Source organism: Nycticebus coucang, chromosome 10 (assembly GCF_027406575.1).
Source record: "Nycticebus coucang isolate mNycCou1 chromosome 10, mNycCou1.pri, whole genome shotgun sequence".
In the NCBI taxonomy this organism is placed as follows: domain Eukaryota; kingdom Metazoa; phylum Chordata; class Mammalia; order Primates; family Lorisidae; genus Nycticebus; species Nycticebus coucang.
In genome coordinates this window covers 113,534,726-113,559,846 of record NC_069789.1, presented here as the reverse complement: position 1 = coordinate 113,559,846, position 25,121 = coordinate 113,534,726, and the positions used below count along the sequence as shown (strand labels likewise).

The 25,121-nt window shown below is 42.1% G+C and overlaps 1 protein-coding gene across 4 annotated transcripts; it reads left to right on the top strand.

Moving 5' to 3' along the window:
- Positions 1–259: 259 nt before the first annotated feature.
- ZNF613 (zinc finger protein 613) lies at positions 260–23,062 on the top strand. Of its 4 annotated transcripts, none has more exons than XM_053604564.1 (6): positions 260–564; positions 1,375–1,414; positions 4,694–4,900; positions 9,984–10,110; positions 10,392–10,484; positions 13,553–23,062. In XM_053604564.1, the coding sequence occupies exons 3-6, from the start codon at positions 4,886–4,888 to the stop codon at positions 15,271–15,273; spliced, it is 1,956 nt and encodes a 651-aa protein (XP_053460539.1). In that variant the 5' UTR covers positions 260–564; positions 1,375–1,414; positions 4,694–4,885; the 3' UTR covers positions 15,274–23,062. The 4 variants fall into 4 exon arrangements, with proteins under 4 accessions (XP_053460539.1, XP_053460540.1, XP_053460541.1 ...); XM_053604565.1 differs by having other exon boundaries at positions 1,375–1,481; XM_053604566.1 differs by lacking the exon at positions 1,375–1,414.
- Positions 23,063–25,121: the final 2,059 nt, after the last annotated feature.

Here is a 25,121-nt window from a genome sequence, read left to right as displayed (position 1 = left end):
CACCTGGATGCGCAACCGTTCTCGCGATATTCGCCTGAGGGCCTGTTTGCTCTTTTTCCTCCCCGGACAAAGGGTTTACATTTGTACGGACACCTGACTTGTAAGATGGCTGCGCCCAGTTTGTCCTTTCCAAATCTTGGGCAAAAAGAATCTTTTCTCCCCTGCCCGCGAGAGGGACAAAGCCCGTTCTTTGTGTAACCTCGAGCCTCTGAGAATTAACGTAACCTGCGGCAGGGGAATTAAGGTGCCAAGAAATAAGGTGGTTTCGGTGTTTCCTGACTTTTCCGAACTATCCCCTGACTACTTGGGCAGAAACGGCCACTCTGCTTTAGGTACGTCCAGGATGGAAAGATGTCCGCCTCGGGATCCCTGACGAGGTGGCCACGGACCTATTACCCCAGCAAAGAAAACCCGGAAGTCCTGTCGTCTGTTCTCGGTACAAACGCTTCGGGTCCTCTTCGGCCGCCGTAGGCCGGCTGGGAGGCTGGGAGAGGGTCCAGAAGTGGAAGAATTCGCCGAAGTGTAGGCTCTGAGATCCCGGAGGCTTCACGAAAAAGAAATCAGGTTTGTGTGTGAGTCGGGAACAGGGTGTCGGGTCTCCGTGGAGCTGTGGGGTTGTCGGGGGAGCAGAGGCAGTGGGAGTGTGTGACCGCAGTGTGTGGGTGGTTGCGGTGCCTTAGGAGTCAGTCGTGAGGGATTCCGGTGGTCAGTGATTAAAAGGGCCTGTGAGATCGACGAGGGAAACTCTGTGGTCAGGGTCGGTCTGTCTGTAGGGCTCAGTAATTGAGGATTGGAGTGGGGAGTGGTTTCGTCAGTGAAAGTAGTATGTGGGTTGGTTTTTTGTTTGTTTGTTTGGAGACAGAGTCTCAAGCTGTCACACTGGGTAGAATGCCAGTGGCGTCATCATAGCTCACAGCAACCTCTAACTCTTGGGTTCAAGCGATCCTCTTGCCTCAGTTTTTCTATTTTTAGTAGAGATGGGGTCTCTGTTTTTCTCAGGCTGGTCTCGAACTTGGGAGCTCAAGCTATCTACCCATCTTGGCCTCCCAGAGTGCTAGGATTACAGGTGTGAGCCAGGGTGCCCGGCACAGTATCTGGTTTGGATTCTGGATTTGATACGTGGGTCAGTGAAAGAGGAGCGTGGGCTCATCATGGTCAGTCAACTCGGGTCCAGGTTTCGGGATTGTGACCAAGGGAGCGTGGCCAGTGTTCAGGGAGGAATAGATGTGCCTGTCGTTGGGAGACAGATTCAGGGCCCCAGGTTGGTGTGTGTGTTGAGGTTCAAACTTTACATATCCCCTTAATATTTTCTCTGCAAGGACTAGTTTACAAATCTCCTTCTCACATTTTTCCCTTTCTTGTCTCCGTACATAGGAAATCTTTTGGAAGATCAGGATTAATAAAATCTAGAAAGGTAAGGTGTCTATTAAAGATAAGGATATTGTCCTTCCTGCAAGTTCACTATCTGCATACACACGCAGGTAAATATTTCTTTTTAGATTCTTTCTGTCACGAGTAAAATAACATCTCTGTTACCTCCAAATGTGTTCCCCAATGGTGATGATACTGGAATTTCACTCTATAGTAAGTTCTTGGTCTCGGTGATTCAAAGAATGAATCCGTGGACCACAGATCAGTGGTAAGACAGGATTTATTTACAGAAAAGAATGTAGAAGCACCAGAGCTCCTGGCAGAGAGAGAAAACCCAAGTCAGGAGAAAAAAGCTCTCTATCTCTCTGTCTGTCTGTCTCTGGGCTATTTGTCTAGGGGTATATATAGTGGCATGGAGCCCTGGGTAGTTACATTTAGCTGGGCTGAGTAGTTAACATTTAGCATGTCTGGAACAGCTTGTCTGGACCTAAACAGACATGACCCAGACATGTGGGACATCCTGTCTGGGACATGTCTGGGTAGTGAATGAATGGCTACAGTCCCTTTCATTCCCAGTCCTAGGAAATGGGGTCCCCCTCCCTACCCTCCAGCCTGCTGGTTCCGCTGCTGTACCAACACAGTTAAGGCGGAGGCAGCTGGTCCCCACTCCCCAGCTCCACAAGCTGGCTGGGATGCCACTTGTCCTGTATCAATGACTTTCTTTTTTTCTTTTTTTTGGCAGAGTCTCACTCTGTAGCCCTGGGTAGAGGGCATTGGTGTCATACTCACAGCAACCACAAACTCATGGGCTCCAGCTATCTTATTGCCTCAGCCTCCGGAATAGTTGGAACTATAGGCACCTGCCACCCTGCTAGCTAATTTTTCTATTTTTAGTAGAAATGGGTCTCACTCTTGTTAAGGTTAGTCTCAAACCCCAGAGTTCAGGCAGTCTACCCACCTTGACCTCTCAGAATGCTATAATTACAGGCTTGACCCGTTACACTGGCCTCCCGATGATGACTTCTGATAACATTTTGGTGTATTTCAATTTTAATTTTCATTTTTCTGTTTGATTTTCGCAATTCAAATGAACTTTTGAAACATTTGTATTATTTGCCTTACTTAATTTTATATAATGAATGTTCACATGGTAAACGTATTATAAATTTTTTTGTTTAAAATTAGTTTTTAGCCTGTAATTCTAGCACTCTGAAAGGCTGAGGCCAGTAGATAGCTTGAGCTCAGGAGTTGGAGACCAGCCTGAGCAAGAACAAGACCTCATCTCTACCAATAATAGAAAAAGTAGCCCAGCATTGTGACAGGCACCTATAGTCCCAGCTATTGGGGAGGCTGAGGCCAGAGGACCCCTTGAGGTCAGGAGTTTGAGGTTGCTGTGAGCTATGACACCATGGCATTCCATAGGGCAACAGAGCTCTGTCTTTAAAAAAAAAAAATTGTAAACGATTTCTGTAATCGTATACCATCAAGAAGCAACCATTAGATTGGAATCACTAAGTACATGTAATGTTTACATAAAAATTTTTTTCATTTCAGAATATCACAGGGGTACACATGTTTTGGTTACATAGAGTAGGTGGAAGGGGGGAGAAGGGGTTGGGTAAACTCACACCTAACTGATACAATGCACATACCATGGGTGAAGGGCACATTTATAACTTTTAATATAAAATGTACAAGAGCAAATTATGTAACTGAAGTTCCAAAGCAGGTGAGACAGGAATGAGCACCTTGTATAGGTCCCTCAGGTATGATGTTGGCAGGTTACAGCAGACACACATTCTTCTTCCTGAATAACATCTGCTCTGTTCCCTCCAGAATACCACATTAAGAATACTGGCTGCGATCTTCAAGACCACCACTGAGCTGGGCAAATAAAAACAATGGCGCAGAGCTTTTCTGCCATTCTCACATTGCCTTTTATTTTGACTTAACATTCACTCTGTTGCTGTAAATCTTTGATTGTTTTCTTTTTCTTTCTTTCTTTTCTTTTTTTGAGACAGAGTCTCATTATGTCGCCCTTGGTAGAGTGCCATGGCGTCATAGCTCACAGCAACCTCAAACTCTTGGGCTTGAGCGATTCTCTTGCCTCAGCCTCCAAAGTAGCTGGGACTACAGGTGTTCACCACAACACCAGGCTATTTTTTTGTTGCAGTTATCATTGTTTAGCAGGCCCAGGCCCAGTTGGAACCTGCCAGCCTCCGTGTATGTGGCCGGCACCCTAACCACTGAGCACGGGTGCTGAGCCTGATTGTTTTTCAGACATCTGACAAACAATTTTTTTGACAGTTTTTGTTTCAGTTTTGGTTGTTTTTTTCAATGTTTCTGTGGAGGGATGGGCCCTTGGACCTACCTACTCTGCCATTTTTGTTCAATGGGAATTTCCATAATGGACTTAGTCTTGTGTTTGTTTGTGTGTTTTTTTTTTTTTTTTTTTTTTTTTTGAGTCTAGGTCTTGCTGTGTTACCTTGGCTGGAGTACAGTGTCCTTATCATAGTTCACTGCAGCCTCAAACTCCTGGGCTCAAGTGATCCTCCTGCCTGAGCTTCCTAAGTAGCTGGGACTACAGGTGTGAGCACCACCATGCCTGGCTAATTTTTATTTCTGTAGAAACTGGATCTTTCTGGTTTTGAACTCCTGGTCTCAAGTAATTCTCTAGCCATGGTTCCCTAATGTGTTGGAATTATAGGCATGAGCCATCATGCCTGCCCTGTTGTTGATACTTTTTAGAAAGAAATAAACTGATATAAGTCCAAATTTAGTTATAATCTCTATTCCATCTCACTTCTTTCTTCTGCAAAGATAACCATTCTTTTGAACTAGTTTTCTATACATACTCCAAAATAATATATAGTCTTATTTTATGTATTTTAATTTCTATTGACTTTCTTTCATTGTTTCTTTCGTACAACAATGATTAGTGAACATGATGTGTTTGGTAATGGTGCTTAAGAATTTGTGGAAATTTTCTTTATGGCTTTATATATGGTACATATGTGTATTCTGAGAATGATACTCTGCTTCTAGTGAACAGACCTAGCTGCTAAGTGGTGTTGTGGCATCATATTATTCTGGTTCTCCTTTCTCATTCCCCTGTCACAGTCACCCTCACTTCTTCACAGAAGAAAGACATAATACCTGTACACCTAAAATCTTATGTTTTATAATCCCAGGTTATAAAAGGTTCTGGGGCCCCAAATACAGGGGCAGTTAGAGCTGACCTTGAGTTAAGGTGCATGCACAGCAGTGGTGGTAGCACCTAGATTCAGAGGAGATGCCCACTCAAAGTGAATTTACTCTTCAGCCAACAGGTCCCGGCACCAGGAGGAAGGTACATCAAGTGAAGGAAAAGAGGAGGTTTCAGGACTTCAGTATCATCATTCGTAGGGACACCATTACTATAGACTAAGATTTCTAATAAGAAATTAGTACAATTCAAGAAGAGACTACGGACACAGCTTCCTAGTTACTGGCCATTTGCCAGTAATAGAATAAAATGATCAAGGCCCAGGTAACTTTTGTTTACAAGTTTTATTCTTTCTTTCATTATGGGATTGATTTCTGGAGAACTTTAAATATCAATTGAATTAAATGGGAAAGTATAAATTGGTAAAGCAGTATTTGTGCAGAAATAAATGTAGACTCTTAAGTTTAATATCTAGATGAAGTAGGATCAGGAATACACATACCTTGTTCATAGATACAGAGTCATAGAAATATTTGGTGGTTGTCCCTAGTTTTTGGTATAGAACTCCTAAAACCCTTGGAATTTCCTGAGTGAGAAGGATGATGGGAGCCTCTTTTATTCTTTTTTTTTTTTTTTTTTTTTTTTAGAGACAGAGTCTCACTTTATGGCCCTCAGTAGAGTGCCGTGGCCTCACACAGCTCACAGCAACCTCCAACTCCTGGGCTTAAGCGATTCTCTTGCCTCAGCCTCCCGAGTAGCTGGGACTACAGGCGCCCGCCACAACGCCCGGCCATTTTTTGGTTGCAGTTTGGCTGGGGCCGGGTTTGAACCCGCCACCTTCGGTATATGGGGCCAGCGTCCTACCGACTGAGCCACAGGCGCCGCCCAGCCTCTTTTATTCTAATGAGGTAACTCTTGGTGGACCCCTAGATAGCTTCAGGCTGAAGGCTGGTGGCAAGAATAAATCAAGCCTTGATTAGAAGCATGAAACTTTAATCCATACCCCCAGCCTCTTCCAGGGAAGGGACTGGAGATTGAGTTCAGTCACCAGTGGCCGACAATGTAATTGATCATGCCTATGTAAAAAACAATAGGGTTTGGAGAACTTCTGGGGTGGTGAACATGTTGAGATGCAGGGCGGGTGGTGTGTGCATGGATGTCTGTGCCGTCCTCTCACCCTACCCTGCCCTGCCCTGCGTATCTCTCTCTCATTTGGGTGTTCCTAACTTGTTTCCTTTATCATTGATGATAGTAAAGTGCTTTCATGAGTTCTGTGAGCTGTTCTGATGAATTACTGAACCTGAGTGTGTGTTGTGAGAATCCCAAATTTGTAGTGTGGTTGGCAGAAGTATGAGTGACATGGGGACCCCACAACTGTTGTCTGAGGTGCGGTTGGTCTTACAGGACTGAGCCCTTAACCTGTGGGGTCTTCACTCATTCCAAGAGTTGGTGTCAGAATTGAATTGAATTGTTGGATGCCTATTTGGTGTTGGAGAATCTAGGGGGCTGATCTGAGGGGAATCCCATGCATTCAGTATCAGAAGTGTTATTAAGTAAAAACAACGTAATACACACTCAGTGATTATTGTTGGGATGTAATGTGTGACTGTGGTATCCGTGGATTATATTAACTGCCAGTTTCCATCTATGATATCTCTGCAGTCATCACAACCAGAGAATCATGATGGTCACAGGATACATACTAAGTGAGGAGAAAGCACACCAGTTCCTTTGAGGTGTCACTATTTCATGGCACTTGAGTGTCAGGACATTTTGGGGGTGGTTCTTCCTAGAGGTGATATGGATAGGTGGTGTCTTTAACTGTAGCCCTCTCATAAATGCCAAAGAAAGGGTCTTCAGAGGCCCATTGGGAAGAGACCAAAGGAACTCAGTAGATACAGTTCTTCATGGGGCCATAGCAAGATGACCCATAGATTCAGACTTATGGCTGTTAGGGTAAATTTAGGAATAAGATCTAAATGGCCAAGGAAAATGAAAAGATTGCATTTCTAAGGTCCTATGTGAATAGATAGCTGACCTGACATTTGAGTACAGATTTGGCAGTAGGGAGTTGTAAGTTCTTTTGTCTGGTAAGGTTATGGTGGTTGTGATCCATAGGGTTTGCTTTAGAACTTGCCCCTGTGGCTCAAAGGGGTAGAGCGCTGGCCCCATATGCTGGAGGTGGCTGGTTCAAACCCAGCCCAGCCAGAAACTGCAAAAAAAAAAGTAAAGTTAGGCTTGGTGCCTGTAGCTCAAGTGGCTAAGGCGCCAGCCACATACACCAGAGCTGGCAGATTTGAATCCAGCTCGGGCCCACCAAACAACAATGGCAACTATAACCAAAAAATAGCCAGGCATTGTGGAGGGTGCCTGTAGTCCCAGCTACTCAGGAGGCTGAAGCAAGAGAATCACCTAAGCCCAAGAGCTGGAGGTTGCTGTGAGCTGTGATGCCACAGCACTCTACCAAGGGTGACAAAGTGAAACTTTGTCTCTAAAAAAAAGTAAAGTTAGTGAGATATCACCTAACCCCAGTGAGAATAGCACACATCACAAAGTTGCAAAGCTGCAGATGCTGGCACAGATGTGGAGAGAAGGGAACACTTTACACTGTTGTGGGACTGCAAACTAATACAGCCTCTTTGGAAAGAAGTGTGGAGAATCTTCAAAGAATTCAAAATAGACCCTCCATTTGATTCTACAGTCCCTTTACTAGGCATCTACCCAGAAGAAAAAAAATCATTTTACCATAAGAACATTTACACTAGATTGTTTATCATAGCTCAATTTACAAGTGCCAAAATGTAGAAACAACCTAAATGGTCATCAACCCAGGAATGAATTATTAAACTGTGGTATATGTATACAATGGAATGCTATTCAGCCATAAAAAAGATGGAGACCTTGCATCTTTTGTATTAACCTGGATTGAGTTGAAACACATTCTTCTTAGTAAAGTATCACAAGAATGGAAAATGCAAGTATTCAACGTTCGCAATACTAATGTGAATCCAGTAAACAAACTAATATGTGCCCACACAAGAGGAAAACCTCAATTCAGTTCAAGGTGCAGGGAGGAGGAAAGAGGAAACGGGAAGAGGACTGGTGTGTTCTCACTTAGTGGGCACAATGTAAGGGTACATGGAATACCTCCTGGGTGCGGGACACAACTACAACAGGGACTCTAACAAAACAAACATTGTGACCTAGTTGTTTGTACCCGCACATCAATCTGAAATAAAATAAAATAAAATAAATTTGGTATAAACCATGTGTAAAATGTTTATAAAGTTTATAGTAGTAAACAGTAATGTCCTAGGCCTTTGCATTCACTGTTCAGCTCACTCAGAGCAACTTCAGTCCTGTAAGCTGCATTCATGGTAAGTGCCCTATACAAGTGTATCATTTTATCTTTTATACCAGTGGTATGCCATACCTTTTATGTATCTAGATATGCTTACATATACAAGTACTTACCATTGTCTTATAGTGGCCTGTAGTATTCAGTACAGTAACTGCTGTACAGCTTTGTAGCCTGGGAGCAATAGTCTCTACCACACAGCCTAGGTGTGTAGCAGGCTGTACCATCTAGATATGTAAGTGCCCTCTGTGATGTTTGCACAATGATATAATTGCCTAATGACATATTTTTCAGAACACATCCCTGTTGTTAAGCTATGCATGACTCTGTGTGTGTGTATATATGTGTGTATATATATCCATATGTGCATATATATCTTACAGAAGTGTTTTATCTTTTTTTTTTTTTTTTTTTTTGAGACAGAGTCTTAAGCTGTCGCCCAGGGTAGAGTGCCGTGGTGTCACAGCTCATAGCAACCTCAAACTTTTGAGCTTAAGCTATTCTCTTGCCTCAGCCTCCCAAGCAGCTGGGACTACAGGCATCCATCACGATGCCTGGCTATTTTGTTGTTGTTGTTGTTAACAGTTATCATTGTTGTCTTAGTAGGCCAGGGCTGGGTTTGAACCCACCAGCCCTGATATATGTGGCCGGCACCCTACCCACTGAGCTACGGGCACTGCCTTTAGTCTGTCTTAATAGTACTGTTTTTGTTTTTGTTTTTTTAGAGACAGAGTCTCACTCTGTTGCCCTGGGTAGAGTGTAATGGCATTGTAGCTCACAACAATCTCAAATTTTGGGGCTTAAGCAATCCTCTTGCCTCAGCCTCCTGAGTAACTGGGACTACAGGTGCTCACCACCACACCTAGTTAATTATTCTATTTTTAGTAGAGACAGGGTCTCACTCTTGCTTAGGCTGGTCTTAAACTCCTGTGCTCAAGCAATCCACCTGTCTCAACCTCCCAGAGTGCTAGGATTACAGTTGTGAGGCACCACACCCAACTCTTAACAATACTTAATATTCTCTTGTTCGGGCGGCTCCTGTGGCTCAGTGGGTAGGGTGCTGGCCCCAAGGGTGGCGGGTTTGAACCTGGCCCCAGTCAAACTGCAACAAGAAAATAGTGGGGCGTTCTGTCAGGCATCTGTAGTCCCAGCTATCCGGGAGGCTAAGGCAAGAGAATCATTTAAGCCCAGGAGTTGGAGGTTGCTGTGAGCTGTGATGCCACGGCACTCTACCAAGGGCAATAAAATGGGACTCTGTCTCTAAAAAAAAAAAATAATTATATATATGTAAATATTCTCTTGTTCCTTGGATGTATTTTTAAAAGATTCTTTTATTCTTCCTAGTGTATAAAAACTTGCTATTATGGTGTCTAGAGTTTCTTCATCTTTAATTCTGATACTGAGCATGAAGATTCATGGGGAATGTAGGAATATGCTTTATTTATCTTGATATTTAGTACCTGGCAGGTAAGTACTAAGAAATAAGAAAAAGAGTATTAGCAAGAGGATTAAATGATTGGTTCTTACAGGAATTTATGATTTTATTAACTGATGAATAACTGTACAATTACAGAATATTTTGCTAGAGGGCAGCACCTGTGGCTCAGTGAATAGGGTGACAGCCCCATATACCAAGGGTGGCGGGTTCAAACCTGGCCCCGACCAAACTACAACAAAAAAAAAAATAGCTGGGCGTTGTGGTGGGGGCCTGTGGTTCCAGCTGCTCGGGAGGCTGAGGCAAGAGAATAGCTTAAGCCCGAGAGCTGGAGGTTGCTGTGAGCTGTGACACCACGGCACTCTACCAAGGGCAACAAAGTCAGACTCTATCTCTAAAACAAAAAAAAGAATATATTACTAGAGATGGATTTCAAATATAGATGGATTTTGGAGATGGATTTTGCTTCTATCACAATATATTTATTTTTTAAATCATAGCACCTAGGTATGTAGATGCAGCCTATATGGAGAAAATGAGCAGAACAAGGTCTTTTGTATTCCATAGCAATAAAAGAGAAATACTCCATATTAAACAGGATCTTGTTCTTATAGGAATCATTGACCCTGGAAGATGTTGCTCTGGAGTTCACCTGGGAGGAGTGGCAGCTCCTAGGTCCCACTCAGAAGGACCTGTACTGGGACGTAATGTTGGAGAACTACAGTAACCTGGTGTCAGTGGGTAAGGACAACTGCCCCATGTCACTCAAGGGAAGCCTGTCAGTGGACTTTCCTTCCTTAGCTTGTGAAAGCTTTGGTGGGCCTGTGGTGCTCTGAAGTAGTAGTTTTTAAAAACCCCTTTATGGTCCCAGATAAGAGTAAGAAGGTGCCCCCTTTGGAGAGAAAAGCCTTTGCTTTGCAGGCACATAAATTATTTAGTTCCTGAAATAGAACATTCTCCCATATAGATAGACCACAGCTTAATTCTATGAGCCTGAGTCTTCTGTCATTTCCCGTGAACAGGATATCAAGCCAGCAAGCCAGATGCATTCTCCAAGTTGGAACAAGGAGAACTATGGACAGTAACAGATGAAATCCACAGTCAAATCTATCCAGGTGAGTTGGTGAGAGCCAGCAAGGAGGGTGGCAGAGCAAGTCACATGCTGGTCCTTCAGAAGCATCTCAGCCACTCCACCCATTCCTCTCCCCACATAACTGTTTTTCTTATAGGTGTTGAATGTCTACCTCTTTATCATGTCTTGGATTTCATCACTGTTTATTTCAGCTAAACTTAATTTTTTTTTTCCTCAAGGTTTTTTAGGATTCTCAGGTCTCACCATTTTTCTCCCATCAGAGCTTCCCTGACTGTTATTTCTACTTATCTTGCTGTGAGATTCCACTTCCATGTTCCTTTTTAAAGAGAGATCTTGTCTTCTGATGACTGCACCTTCCTGCACCTTTTGATTATGTTGCTTTCCTTTCCTAATATCCACCCCCATCTTGGACTCTTATTTCCCCAAAGTCACTTTGTTGCTTTGCAGATATCTATTTCTTTAGCTCTCTTTTCCCCTACTCTGAGGTCCTCCAATGGTTCTATTTTCCATATTTTTGCTCTCTTCTCATATCCTTTAAAATTTTTCCTTCATTCTGGGTGGTGCCTGTGGCTCAGTGAGTAGGGTGCTGGCCCCATATACTGAGGGTGGTGAGTTCAAGACCAACCCTGGTCAAACTGCAACAATAAAAAAATTTAAAAAAAAATTTTTTTTCCTTCATTTTAATGACGTGAGCTTCTCTCTCTGTGGAGATTCTTAGGTTGACATCACCCTTAATATTTTCTAACTTTCATTAGAAAGTTAGACAGAACTTGGCTCGGCCCCTGTAGCTCAGGACTGGTGAGTTCGAACCCGGCCTGGGCCTGCCAAACAACAATAGCAACTACAACAACAACAAAAAATAACTGGGCATTGTGGCAGGCGCCTATAGTCCCAGCTACCTGGGAGGCTGAGGCAAGAGAACTGCACAAGCCCAAGAGTTTGAGGTTGCTGTGAGCTATGACACACCATGGCACTCTACTGAGGGTGACATAATGAGTCTCTGTAAAAAAAAGGTTAGACACATCCAAACAAAACTCAAATATATGGTTGTACCATATATTTTACCTACTTCCATGTTAATTCCTTGAGTCTACCCTGGCCACTGTGGAGTTACCTCAAATCTTTCCTACCTCCTCTGCTCTCTTATTTAAAGTGTTTCCTTTTCTGGTTGTTTCTTTTATTTGTGTGCTTTTTTTTTTTTTTAATTTCTCATTCTCTTTGAACAGCATTTAAAAAAAATTTTCTGAGGTGGCACCTGTGGCTCAGTGAGTGGGGCGCCAGCCCCATATACCGAGGGTAGCCGGTTCAAACCCAGCCCCGGCTGAACTGCAACCAAAAAAATAGCCAGGTGTTGTGGCGGGCGCCTGTAGTCCCAGTTGCTCAGGGGGCTGAGGCAGGAGAATCTCGGAAGCCCAAGAGCTAGAGGTTGCTGTGAGTCCTGGACATCATGGCACTCTACCAAAGACGGTGAAGTGAGACTCTGTCTCTACAAAAAAAAAAAAAATATTTTCTCATTCTCTGTTTCGAGCCCAAACTAGATCATTAAACCTCATGCCTACTTTGCATAATTGCATTATGGAATTGTTAATTATACACATCGTTTTCATTTCTTCTACATGATACTGTTAGATTAGTGGAAAAATTCCAGAAATAAACAATTTATAAATTTTAAACTGCACACCACTTTGAGAAGCAGGATGAAATTTTATACTGTCCGAGGACACTGTATATGTTGCCTACATGTTTAGTCACTTAGTAGCCATCTTGGATATCAGATCTAACTGTTGTATCACAGTGCTTGTATTCTGTAACCCTTGTTTTACTTAATGTCTCCAAAATGCAAGAGTATGATGCTGGCATGTTGTTACAATTGTTGTATTTCATTAGTAGTTATTGTTAGTCTCTTACAGTCCTTAATTTAGAAAGTAAACTTTATCATAGGTATATGCTATAGAGGAAAAAACATGGTATTTATAGAATTAGGTATGATCCTGACTGTGACTTGTTTTTCCTTTCTTTCCTTTTTTTTTTTTTTTTTTTTTTTGAGATGGGGTCTCACTTGTTGCCCTGCGTAGAGTGCCCTGGCATCATAGCTCACAGCAGCCTCAAACTCCTGACCTTAAGTGATTTTTTTTGCCTCAGCCTCCCAAGTAGCTGGGAGTACAGGAGCCTGCCACAACGCCCAGCTATGTTTTTCCTTTCTTAACGTTGTATCTGGATCTCTTCCTCTTCCTTCTCCACTACTCCCTCAAACCGCTTTCCATAATTTTTATCTACCTTCTTTCATTGCTTCCTTGTTCAGTTTTTCTCAATCTAGAGTGTCTGCTCACAGAAAATAAGGAATATATGGCGGCGCCTGTGGCTCAGTGAGTAGGGCGCCAGCCCCATATGCCGAGGGTGGCGGGTTCAAACCCAGCCCCGGCCAAACTGCAACCAAAAAATAGCCGGGCGTTGTGGCGGGCGCCTGTAGTCCCAGCTGCTCGGGAGGCTGAGGCAAGAGAATCGCGTAAGCCCAAGAGTTAAGAGGTTGCTGTGAGCCGTGTGACGCCACGGCACTCTACCCGAGGGCAGTACAGTGAGACTCTGTCTCTACAAAAAAAAAAAAGAAAATAAGGAATATAAATTTTTTTATTTTTGCCAACACCTTAGTTTCAAGGAATGTCACCACCATCAGCATGATGCTTGATCCATAGTCATAATTTAGTAATGATTTGTGTATCCTTATTTGTATGAATATGCCCCTCATCATTTTGAAACAAATAATGGTACAACTTCTATGGTCCAATGCTAACAGCAAATTAATTTTATTGTTCAGCATCCTTTATGTGTTCACATTTAGAAAGCAGCCAAACCAGTATTTATTTATTTTGAATGAGCTAATGTTTATATACTGGTTTGTTTTATGTTTTGTTTTCTTTGTTTAAATTGTGTTTTATCCTTGTCCAAGTGACAGTGAACATAATCTTCTTAGAGTTTTAAACTGACATAATAGTGTGGTCAATAAGAAGCCAGCCTACACAAAGCCATTTGCCAGAGAGTTTTATTCTGTTCTATGCTCATGGAAAGATTTATTATTCTCTTCATTCCTAGAAATCAAGAAAGTTGACAGTCATCTACAGGTACACTCACAAAACCAAAGATATCTGAATAGAGTGGAGCACAATAGTGCATTTGGAAACATCCTTCAACAGAGAAAACATAATATTCCTTTAAGGCAAAATCATGACACATTTGACTTACATGAGAAAATTTTAAAATCAAATTTAAGTTTAATCAACCTGAACATAAACTGTGAAATCAAGAATTCTATTGAGCTTAATAGAGATGAGCAATCCTTCCTCCATGACAAGTGTGAGCAATTTCATAATGAAATGAAATTGCCTCAGTGTGGAAATTTTATGAATATAAATTCACAACTCATTAAGCATCAGAGAACTGAAAAGATAGATAAGCCTCATATATGCAATGACTGTGGGAAGGCCTTCCTCAAAAAGTCTCGCCTCATTGATCATCAGAGAGTTCATACAGGAGAGAAGCCTCATGGATGCAGTAAATGTGGGAAAGCTTTCTCCAGAAAATCCAGACTCACTGAACACCAGAAAACTCATATACGAGAGAAACAGTATGAATGCACTGAATGCAACAAAGCATTCCGTTGGAAATCACAGCTCATTGCACATCAGAAAATTCACACTGGAGAGAAACCCTATGTATGCAATGATTGTGGAAAAGGCTTCATTAAAAAGTCTCGGCTCATTAATCATCAGAGAGTTCATACAGGAGAGAAACCTCATGAATGCAGTCTGTGTGAGAAAGCATTCTCTAGAAAGTCCAGGCTTATTGAACATCAGAGAACCCATACAGGAGTGAAACCCTATGAATGCACTGAATGTGACAAAGCATTCCGTTGGAAATCACAGCTCAATGCACATCAGAAAACTCATACAGGGGAGAAATCATATATATGCAGTGATTGTGGGAAAGGCTTCATTCAGAAGGGCAATCTCATTGTACATCAGCGAACTCATACTGGAGAGAAACCTTATATTTGCAATGAATGTGGAAAAGGCTTCATCCAAAAAGGCAATCTCCTTATACATCAGCGTACTCATACTGGAGAGAAACCCTATGTATGCAATGATTGTGGAAAAGGTTTCAGTCAGAAGACATGCTTAATATCTCATCAGAGATTTCACACAGGAAAGACTCCCTTTGTATGTACTGAGTGTGGAAAATCCTGCTCACATAAGTCTGGTCTCATTAACCATCAGAGAATTCATACAGGCGAGAAACCCTATACATGCAATGACTGTGGGAAAGCTTTTAGAGATAAGTCATGCCTTAATAGACATCGGAGAACTCATACAGGAGAGAGACCCTATGGATGCTCTTACTGTGGGAAAGCTTTCTCACACTTATCATGCCTTGTTTATCATAAAGGAATGCTGCATGCAAGAGAGAAATGTGTAGCTTCAGTCAAGTTGGAAGTCTCAGAGAGTCACAGCTCATCATGTACAAGTGATCTTATTCAGGATAAAAATCCTGCTAACATGGTGACTGCGCAGATGCCTTCTGTGACTGCTCAGACTTCATTAAATAACAGTGAGTTCCAGACTGATAGCAGTGTAGCCATTGTGGGACAGCCAGTTGCCAGATATTTGCCCTCAGCAAACAACAGAATTTGCACAGAGGAGAAATCTTATGAATGCATTGAATGTGGTAGTGCTTTTAGTGATCAATTACATCATACTTTATGTCACGAAAAACACACAGGAAAAAATGTTGATACATTCAAGGTAGAAAACTTGTGAGTAAAACCTAGCTTATGATTATGAGGCTAATAAGCATATAAAATGAGAGCAAAATAGTGTGAATGCAGAGACTGGAAAAGTCTTTATGGGAAGATAGACCCTATCTATCTAGAGTCTGTCTTCAGTGATTATAATTACACATCATCAGTGAACTCATAGTTGGTAGAAATATAATGATCATGGAAAGGAAAAGTCTTTGCTGAGACATACAAGACCTCAGTAGGTGTTAGAAAATTGATGCAGGAGACAAACTGTTGGAAGACTTGTAGGCCATGAATGTGGCAGGGTTGGCACTAGTACATTCTGCCTCATCAAGTGTGAGATGAAATCATATGGAAATAAAACTGAAACACTAACATCTTCAAACTAAGAGAGAACACATGGAACAAGCCCTATGACAGTGAATGTGTTAAAGATTTCTGCATAAATGTAACATCATTATATAGCAAGTAATAAACAGGAATTGTATTGTAGGACAGTATACCTTGAATCAAACTCCTAGTTGGTATGTAATTGACTCCTTAGTTAAAAGGAGGTTGTCAACTGGGTGTAGCTGCTCATGCCTGTAATCCTAGTACTCTGAGAGGCCACGGTGGGTGAATTGCTTGAACTCAGAAGTTTGAGACCAGCCTGAGCAAGAGGGAGACTCTGTCTCCACTAAAAATAAACTAGCTGGGTGTTATAGGGCATGCCTGTAGTTCCAGCTGCTCAGGAGGCTGAGGCAAGAGGATCTCTTCAGTCTAAGAGTTTGAGGTTTCTTTTTCTGTGAGCTAGACTGAGGCCATGGCACTGTAGCCTGGATGACAGTGAGACTCTGTTTCAAAAAATAATAATAAGAGGTTGTCTGTGTTTCGTATCATTGGTTAAATTTATAACATAATGCACTCTTCCCCACTTTTGGCATGAATCTTCTACTTTCAGACAAGACCATATTATGATTAGCTCATGTTTTGCTTTGATTACTAAATTTATTATTTTAGGCTCTGAAATCCTTCAAAAGGAAACTATGAATATATTTAATTCTGTAACATAGCACAACATGTTTTAATGTGTTTGAACTTAAAAATACTGCCCTAGAGGAATGAAGTTCAAAGTTCATGGATAACCAATCAGCTATGCTGTTACCTTATAAGTTAGTTTTCACCCTAATCCCATGGTTTGTTTTATTGTTGGTATACATGACACTCAAATGTTTTCCCTAATTTATTCCCTTTATAAGAACTGTAGGTGATGGCATTGATGAACAAAATTTTGAGCCAGAACTTTTTAAAGCTATATTATATGCATATAGCAGTTTTACCTTCCAACAAATGTATATACCTGTGTTAGTTGAAAGGGACATACAGTATGAGGATCAAAGTGTCTGATAATTTCTTGTTAAAGGGACATTATTATTTGGAGTGAGAAGGGGAAAAGACACAATTTTACTTACATAAAATAGGATATGAATACTTTTTTTAAAATGTCCGTGTCTTATCTCTACGCAGATTTTAAATTCCCTGATAGTTTGTAGATAATTGTGTATTCCCTAGCACATAACAACATAGAAATCAATTATATGTAGATTTGGAAGGTGAATGACAACGCATGATTGACCCAATGGTTAGTCAGTCAAAATCGTCTCTATAGGAAAGGGGCTACACTACTGGAAAGAAATTCTAACAATTGGTATTACTCTAAAAGCTTTTCTTAAAAAGTCCTAGACAAGGCCAGGTTTCACGAACCAGCACGAAGAGTAATTGTACCAAAGTGGGAGTGGTGGGAAAATGAAGAAAATAAGACACATAGAAGACAAAGATCACACAAGAGATCAGGATGCAACTGGGAGGTCTGGCACAACTGATGACTGCAGCCAGCACCTAACTGTGTGGACAGCTTTCTTTATATAGTATCTAAACAAGTTTGCTTATACTAACAATGTTGCAAATCAGCAGGGAAAGCCAGTGGGAATATTTTCATCTTACAAGATTAAGGGGAAGTAATAATATCTGGGGTAAAGGTTAACCTTAAGGCCAGAAGGCTATGTGCTTTAAATATATAAAAGCTATGTGACTTCTGGCAGAGAGAGCAAGGAGAAAGGACTATTGCTGTTTTAAGAAGGGAGGAGAAGCAGTTGGAGGCTGTTCCTTGAACAAGCCTCCCAGGCTGTGGGGGGTCTTGCCACCTCAAAATCCACATCTCCCTTTTGATTTCTTAGTGCCAATTTGTGAACAAATGATTTTAGTTGGAAGAGTTGCTTGACTCTGACTCTGCAAAAGAATAACAAGAAACAATAGCTATCATAACTGTGAAAAGCTTTCCAGGGGTGACTGGCCACAACATTGCACAGGATCAGTTTCCTTCATTGGTCAGTTTCTTCAGTTGTCCCCATGTCAGAGGCTTCATCTTCTTGGACATCTTGGCTTGGCAGTAGATCATTTGGGGTATCAATCTCAGCTTCTTTATTGGTGGCACTGGAAGGTCTTCTGGGTCCATGTCTAAACCATCATTCAGGGAGCCAACAAGGGCTGTCAGCTGTTCTAGGAAACACACAAACATGTCTTCTCCCACATATTAGACCAGGTTCAGGCCCTTGCCAACTACCAGAGGGTCCTTCCATAGACTTCAGAATGTTTAAAAGTAGGTGCATTCCGAAATTTCTCTACTGCTGTGTGCCCCTGGATATCAACATTTAAAAAATTTAAAAAGAGCATGAGAAAGAAGATTATGAGGTGCATTGGGGTATACCTCTCCCATTTATAATGTATTCAGTTGAAGTTTAAGAGTACGGCACCGTTCTTTGAGAGTAAAGGCAGCCAGCATTTCATAATATGGAGATAAAACCCATTTTGGTGTTGTGCTCAAATGTACTCATTCTAAAGGACCCAAGAAGTCTCAAGAACAAAGCAGTAGGCATATGAGAAGTAGGAAAAATTAGTAGATACAGGAAAACAGGGTCAATATGAGTTGTGCTCTTTGCAACACATGGTCAGCCTTGGTAAGAGCTTTTATTGCAGTGGGTGTTGAGGAACAAGAAGAGGAAAAGGTTAGCTGGTCCTTTAAGAATGTTATAAGGGGGGTTTTAAGTCTACTGTGGTAAATTTTGTTGTTGTTTCTGAGACAGTTTCACTATGTCACCCTCAGTAGAGTGCCGTGGCATTTCAGCTCACAGCAACCTCAAACTCTTGGGCTTAAGCGATTCTTTTGCCTCAGCCTCCCAAATAGCTGGGACTACAGGCACTTGCCACAATGCCCAGCTATTTTTTGTTGTTGTTGTTGTAGTTGTCACTGTTGTTTGGCAGGGCCAGGCTGGATTCAAACCCACCAGCCCCAGTGTATGTGGCTGGCACCCTAGCCACTGAGCTACAGGCGCTGAGCCTCCTGTAGTAAGTTTTGATGAGGGATGGAGCGGCTGTACATAACCAAAGGTGGTCAGGGAGTCCTGTAATTGGGTGAGAATAATGGTCAGAATAAAAGAATCAGGGTGGGTGGGCAAAATGTCATGTATATAATGAATAATGTAAGCAGGAAATTCTTCAGACCATGTGCTTGATTTTTCCTGGGGAGAGTCAGTACATTTATTTTATCATTCTGTTTTTTATTTTATTTTATTATTGGTTACAAAATCTAAGACCATATACAAAATGAGGAACATATTTAGATACCTCTTTTGAAAGAATGTTTTAGTCTTTTTTAACTCAGTTTTAAAAAAAACAGTAATGCAATCTTTAAACATGATTTTGAAAACTTAAAAGTGCAGCAGTATACTTAGTTTCCTTTATATGAAATGGTGCGATTCTAATTCAAAACTGATAAGGTCATAACAAATTGTGTCCTTACTACTTGATGCTAAAGTTCATGTATATGTTAGTTTGCACTTAAAATACAAGGAGAAATGGGAATTGTCACAGTAGAGGCCAAATTTTATTTTTAAATTTTATTTATTTATTTATTTGCAGTTTTTGACAGGTTTGAACCCGCCACCTCTGGTATATGGGACTGGTGCCCTACTCCTTTGAGCCACAGGTGCCACCCTTTAATTTTTTTTTTTTTTTTTTTTGAGACAGAGTTTCACTGTGTCACCCTTGGTAGAGTGCTGTTGTGTCACAGCTCACAGCAACCTCAAACTCTTGGGCTTAAGCCATTCTCTTGCCTCAGCCTCCAAAGTAGCTGGGACTACAGGCACCTCCACAACGCCAGGCTATTTTTTGTTGCAGTTGTCGTTTAGCAGGCCCTTCCATAACCACTGAACTACAGGCGCCGAGCCCCAGTTTTAATCTTAATGTGTGCAAATTTTAAAATGTAACTGTCAGTTAAGTACAGAGAGTTCAAAAGAAACTAAGCAGAAAGGGGGTACAATCATAATATCAGGAAGATTTGGACATTAAGGGTTTCACTGAAGTTTGTGATTTTAATGAGCTTTGATTTGTTATTCTTACTTTTGGAGAAGTACATAGTTTCAAAATTTGAACAGGATGCGGTTACCTTATGAAGCTTGAACTCAAAATATGGATAAAGAAAAAGAAGGCACGGCTAGATGCAGTGGCTCATGCCTGTACTCCTAGCACTCTGGGAGGCTGAAGCAGGTGGATTGCCTTAGCTCATAGATTTGAGACCAGCCGGAACAAGATTGAGACTTTTTCTCTAAAAATAAATAGCAGGGCATTGTGGTGGGTGCCTGCAGTCCAGCTACTCAGGAGGCTTAAACCCAAGAGTTTGAGGTTGCTGTGAGCTATGACGTCATGGCACTCTGAGGGTGATTGATGAGACTCTGTAACCAGGCTTTCTCATCCTGGAAAAGGAAAAAATAGGTAAGGAATGTTACACATTCACTGGGAAATTGGACATGAAGTATTCTGGTGATTGTTAAGTTGGTGGGGGAGAGTACTTGTAATTCCCAGTGAGAGTCCTCTAGTGTTGGAAGTTTTTCTGCAGGGTACAATTTTATTTAGGATTGGTGTCAACTAATTTGTTGACGCCAATAAGCATGATCTGAAGAACTAAAATCTGTAGCACCTCTAGGGTGAGGTGACAAAATAGAATCAGTGGGATGAAAGGGAGAAGTAAAAGCTGAGCAATTTTCATATCAGGAGAAATGGCAACAATGTTCTGAGTGGTATGAGCCATGACTTTAATCTCTCCCATATAGTCAGAGTCAATCACTCCTGGCAAAACAAATCTTCCATAGGCATACTACTGCGCCCTAAAAGGAGACCAACTGTATTGTTTGGAAGAGGTCCAAATGTGCCAGAAGGAATGGCTTGTGGACCCATTTTAGGTGTTAATATGTATCTGGTGGAGGGACTGAGGTCCAGTCCTGCACCGTCCTTGATTACTCTGGACGGTTGGGAGATTGCAGCGGATCTGCTTGAGCTTGCAGGGGTGGCAGAATTTGTTGTGGGTGAAAGAACATTGTCCCTATTGTTTGCCAGGGCTGGGGTTGGTGCCATAGTCTGTTTCTTGAAATGGAATGTCCATTAGCATCAGATTTACATCTGCACTCACTAGTGCAGTGTTTGCCATGATGACACTGAGGGCACAAGGTTGAAAGGGCTTGAGCAGAGGCATGGCGAAAATTAGCTGAAGACTGATTGGTAGCAGCTATAGAAGCTGTTACTGGATAATTTTTAATGAAAGAGTGGACTGCTCACAAAGAAACAGCCTCTGCTTTGATGTTGACTATTGCATGGTTTAAAATGGTGATATTTAGGTATCAAAGCCTGCATCTTTTAAAACCGTGGCCATAGTCAGACCTTGGATATAAGAAGGTCCTATGTCAGCACAAATTCTAATATAATCAGAAAAGTTTCCTTTCTTTCTGTACAGAGGAAGAGTGGATTGACAAGCTGAATTAGCATTTTCATGTTAGTTGTTTAACAGGAATCATCCCTACTTCATCAAGGACAAGGTGACCAACTGCCTATAAAAGGCAAGAGATAAAATCTTGTTAAGGTTCATCAGGCCCCTGTCTAATCTTACTTAATTCTTTAGTTTTAATGCTGGAGTTAGGCAACTTCCTCCAAGCTTGTAATGCTAATCGAGTAATTTGTTGGTAGGCTTCAGGAGGATAATTTAATTGAGCTGCCATAGAGGCTTGAGGTACTTCTCCCAGAAGAACATCTGCAGTTGAAAGGGATATTTTGTTGCTGAGTATGTTCTGCCTGATATCCAGCAGGATCAGCCCAGTCTGATTTCCATAATAAGTAATCACCACCAGAAAGACATACTTTTGCAACAGACTTCCAATCATTAGGAGGGGAAGCATTATTAGACAAAATATCCACTAAGGCAAGAGTCAATGGAGCAGTTGGACCACACTGTGCAAGCCTGTTTCAGTTCTCTGAGGGTTTTAAAAGAAAGGCTGATGCTGGTGAGCTCCATTGCCTTGTTGATCAACAGTTTCAGTAACTGGAAAACAGGAAAAGTCATCTAAAGAATTTCTTTGTATATGAGCTTGTTCCAAGGTCAGTTGACTTGGAATGTCTAGACAGAACAAAGGAGGAGGTGATAGTAGAAATTTAGAAAAGGGGGTGGGGGTCACATGGCAGACTTAGATGGAGGGGAGACATGAAGTCCACCCATAACCAATAGCCCAGAGGGATCAGGGTCTTCATCTGAAACAGAAGAGGAATGCTCCTCTTCATACTTTTGTTCTTCATTCTGCAATTCTTGTTGACATTCAAAGGGAAGGGGTTTATCATACTAAGGTCTTTCTGCCAGAGTAGAAGGGGAAACACTTACCATGTGAAAAGGAGGACCCTTCTGTTCATAATTCAGATCAAATCGTCCGTGCGTGACTAGTCCCCAAAGTGAGAAAGCATCAATAGGAACATTAGAAGGTCTGTTGGCTGTATAAGAACACAGTTTCTCCCCTACTCTGTGCCAGGTAGTGGTATTAGCAGTGCCTTCCTCAGGGAACCAAGGACAAACTTCTTGAATAAAGTGAAGAAACCATCTATTTGGGTGACATGAATATGCCAGCCACAGGTTTTTAACATAGACTTAAGCATTAGAATGAAGAGTTCTTGCTCCTTTGAGCCTGTTTCATAATTTGTTACTCCTGATGATGATTTCCCCCGAAAACAAATTTACTTACAAATTGTGCAGTTTCACTTTCCTTCTCACAGGGGATTCCCTCACCTGTGTGCACCTACTATCCCATACTTTGGTCCCTGGTCAGGTGCCACCTTTTGTGAACCAGCGTGAAGAGTAAATGTACCAAAGTGGGAATGGTGGGGAATGAAGAAAATAAGACACATAAAAGACAGGTCACACAGGAGATCAGGATGCGATTGGGAGGTCTGGCACAGCTGATGACTGCAGCCAGCACCTAACTGTGTGGACAGCTTGCTTTATATAGTATCTAAACAAGTTTGCTTATACTAACATTGTAAATCAGCAGGGAAAGCGAGTGGGAATATTTTCATCTTACAAGGTTGAGGGGAAGTGATAGTACGTGGGATAAAGATTAACTTCAAGGACAGAAGGGTATGTGCTTTTAGGCAAAAGATAGAAAACTATACAGAAGCTATGTGACTTCTGGCAGTGGGAGCAAAGAAAAACGAGTATTGCTGTTTTAAGAAGGGAGAAGCAGTTGGAGGCTGTTCCTTGAACACACCTCCAGGGCTGTGGGGGTCTTGCCATCTCACAATCCACACTCTGGGCTGTAGGAGTCTTGCCACCTCACAATCCACACTACACAGCCAGGCAAGGTGGCTCATGCCTGTAATCCTAGCACTCTGGGAGGCCAAGATGGGTAGATAGCTTGAGCTCCCAAGTTCAAGACCAGCCTGAGCAAGAATGCAACCCTGGCTAATGGGTGGGTGTTGTGGTGGGTGCCTGTAGTCCCAGCTTCTCAGGAGGCTAAGGCAAGAGAATCACTTTATCCCAAGAGCCTGAGGTTGCTGTAAGCTATTGATGCTATAGCACTACCAAAGGCGTCAAAGTGAGTCTCTCAAAAAAAAAAAAAAAAGTCCTAAACACTTGAGTCTATCAGAAGATAAAAAGGACAGATTAGATCATGACTAGGATCCAAAGAATAAACCAAATTAAAGAAAATAACTTCACTCTTTTAAAATGAGAGGACAGTATGTACGATGGGAAAAGATGAGATCCCTTTGGATATCTGAGAGGAGAAACCTTAAATTTGTCTACAGTCTATTATCTTTGAGAGTTGCCACCCTTTCAAAGATCCCAGTTCCTCTGTGACACGATGAATTAAGATCATTTATCATCCTTCTCACCTGGGGATGGTGCCCTTGTCCACTCTCCAATAATCAACGTTATTTCCCCTCATCTAATATATACAAATTAGAGACAGTCCTTATAAGGAAAAAAAAAAGTAAAAATTTGCCATAAATTTGCTGCCTCACAAGTGAAATCCAAACTCTGGTTATTGGGTAATTACAATGATTTTTTGAACATCTGCATTGTGGCAGGCACTGTTGTAGACAAAGGATATGCTGACAAAACAAAAATATGGGGCGGCGCCTGTGGCTCCGTCGGTAAGGCGCCGGCCCCATATACCGAGGGTGGCGGGTTAAACCCGGCCCCGGCTGAACTGCAAACCAAAAAATAGCTGGGCGTTGTGGCAGGCACCTGTAGTCCCAGCTACTCGGGAGGCTGAGGCAAGAGAATCGCTTAGGCCCAGGAGTTGGAGGTTGCTGTGAGTTGTGTGAGGCCATGGCACTCTACCGAGGCGATAAAGTGAGACTCTGTCTCTACAAAAAAAAAATATATATATATATATGTAAAGTATCCAGCCTTTAACAAGATGTATTCAGTATAGGTACTCCCCAGTATAGAATAAGAAATTGGCTCACGCAGACTCCAGATCCTCTCCACTTCCTGTCTTGTGCATCTGCACTTCCTCTTATGGCAGTCATAGCATCTTTACTCCCTAAAGTTATTCAGTCGGGGCCTCTGAACAGGCTTCCGGGCCTTGCTCTGCCAACCAAGTATTGAATTCACCATTCAGAGGTTAGCATCCAAAATAAGTAAAAACATTTAAGTTGAATAGGCTATGTCATGTTGCCTCATTAAAAAGACAGCAACTAGTTTCATTCACTGCCCCCTTCATAAAAATTATAGCTACATTTATTAGCCATGTTTGTCAAACAATAACTTTATTATTTAGCTATTTAATACTCTCATATGCTCCATTTCCACCTTCGTGTTTTAGAGAAACAATTGGTTATATTTGAAGCCTCATCCCTTTCTCCTTATGTCAGGTAACCACATGCTTTCATGCTTTATTCAGGTGAGCATGATCAGTGGTATTGGTCTTCGCAGAGAATGCTCCATTACGACCTCAAGGCAATCTCACCTAGACAAGCGTGCCCATTCTCTTCTCCATCCCCTGAATGGATCTCAGAATGTTCACAGCTTTGGCCCACTGTGACCGCTGCCCCCGTAATCCCTTTCAGCCATCCTGCCTTCCACAAACCTTGCTGGTCATTCTACAAGCTAGAGGCCCTTCAGAGTACTGTGCAATTCCACCCTAAAATCCCAAGAGATTGTTTTTTCAGCCCAATAGAAACAGCACATCCCCTAAGGTGACTGCATCTGCAGTGCGTCAGACTTAGCTTGCTGAAGTTTTCCGAAGCCCTTCTGATCATTTCTGCATGCAGCACAGTGACTAAGTCACCCCGAAATTAAGGCAGTATCTTCCCACAGCGCTGAGCACAGCAGCGGTTATCCGACGCTCCTGGTAGGTGCGCGAGGTGGGCGTGGCTCTGTGACGCCACAAACCGGAGCCGGCGGCCAGAGCCTGGACTTCCGGGAAGGCCCGGCTTCTTCGGAAGGTTGCGATGGCCCCCATCGTCCCTAGCTATGGCGGAGGAGGAGCTGTAGAGCGAGAGCCCTGCAGT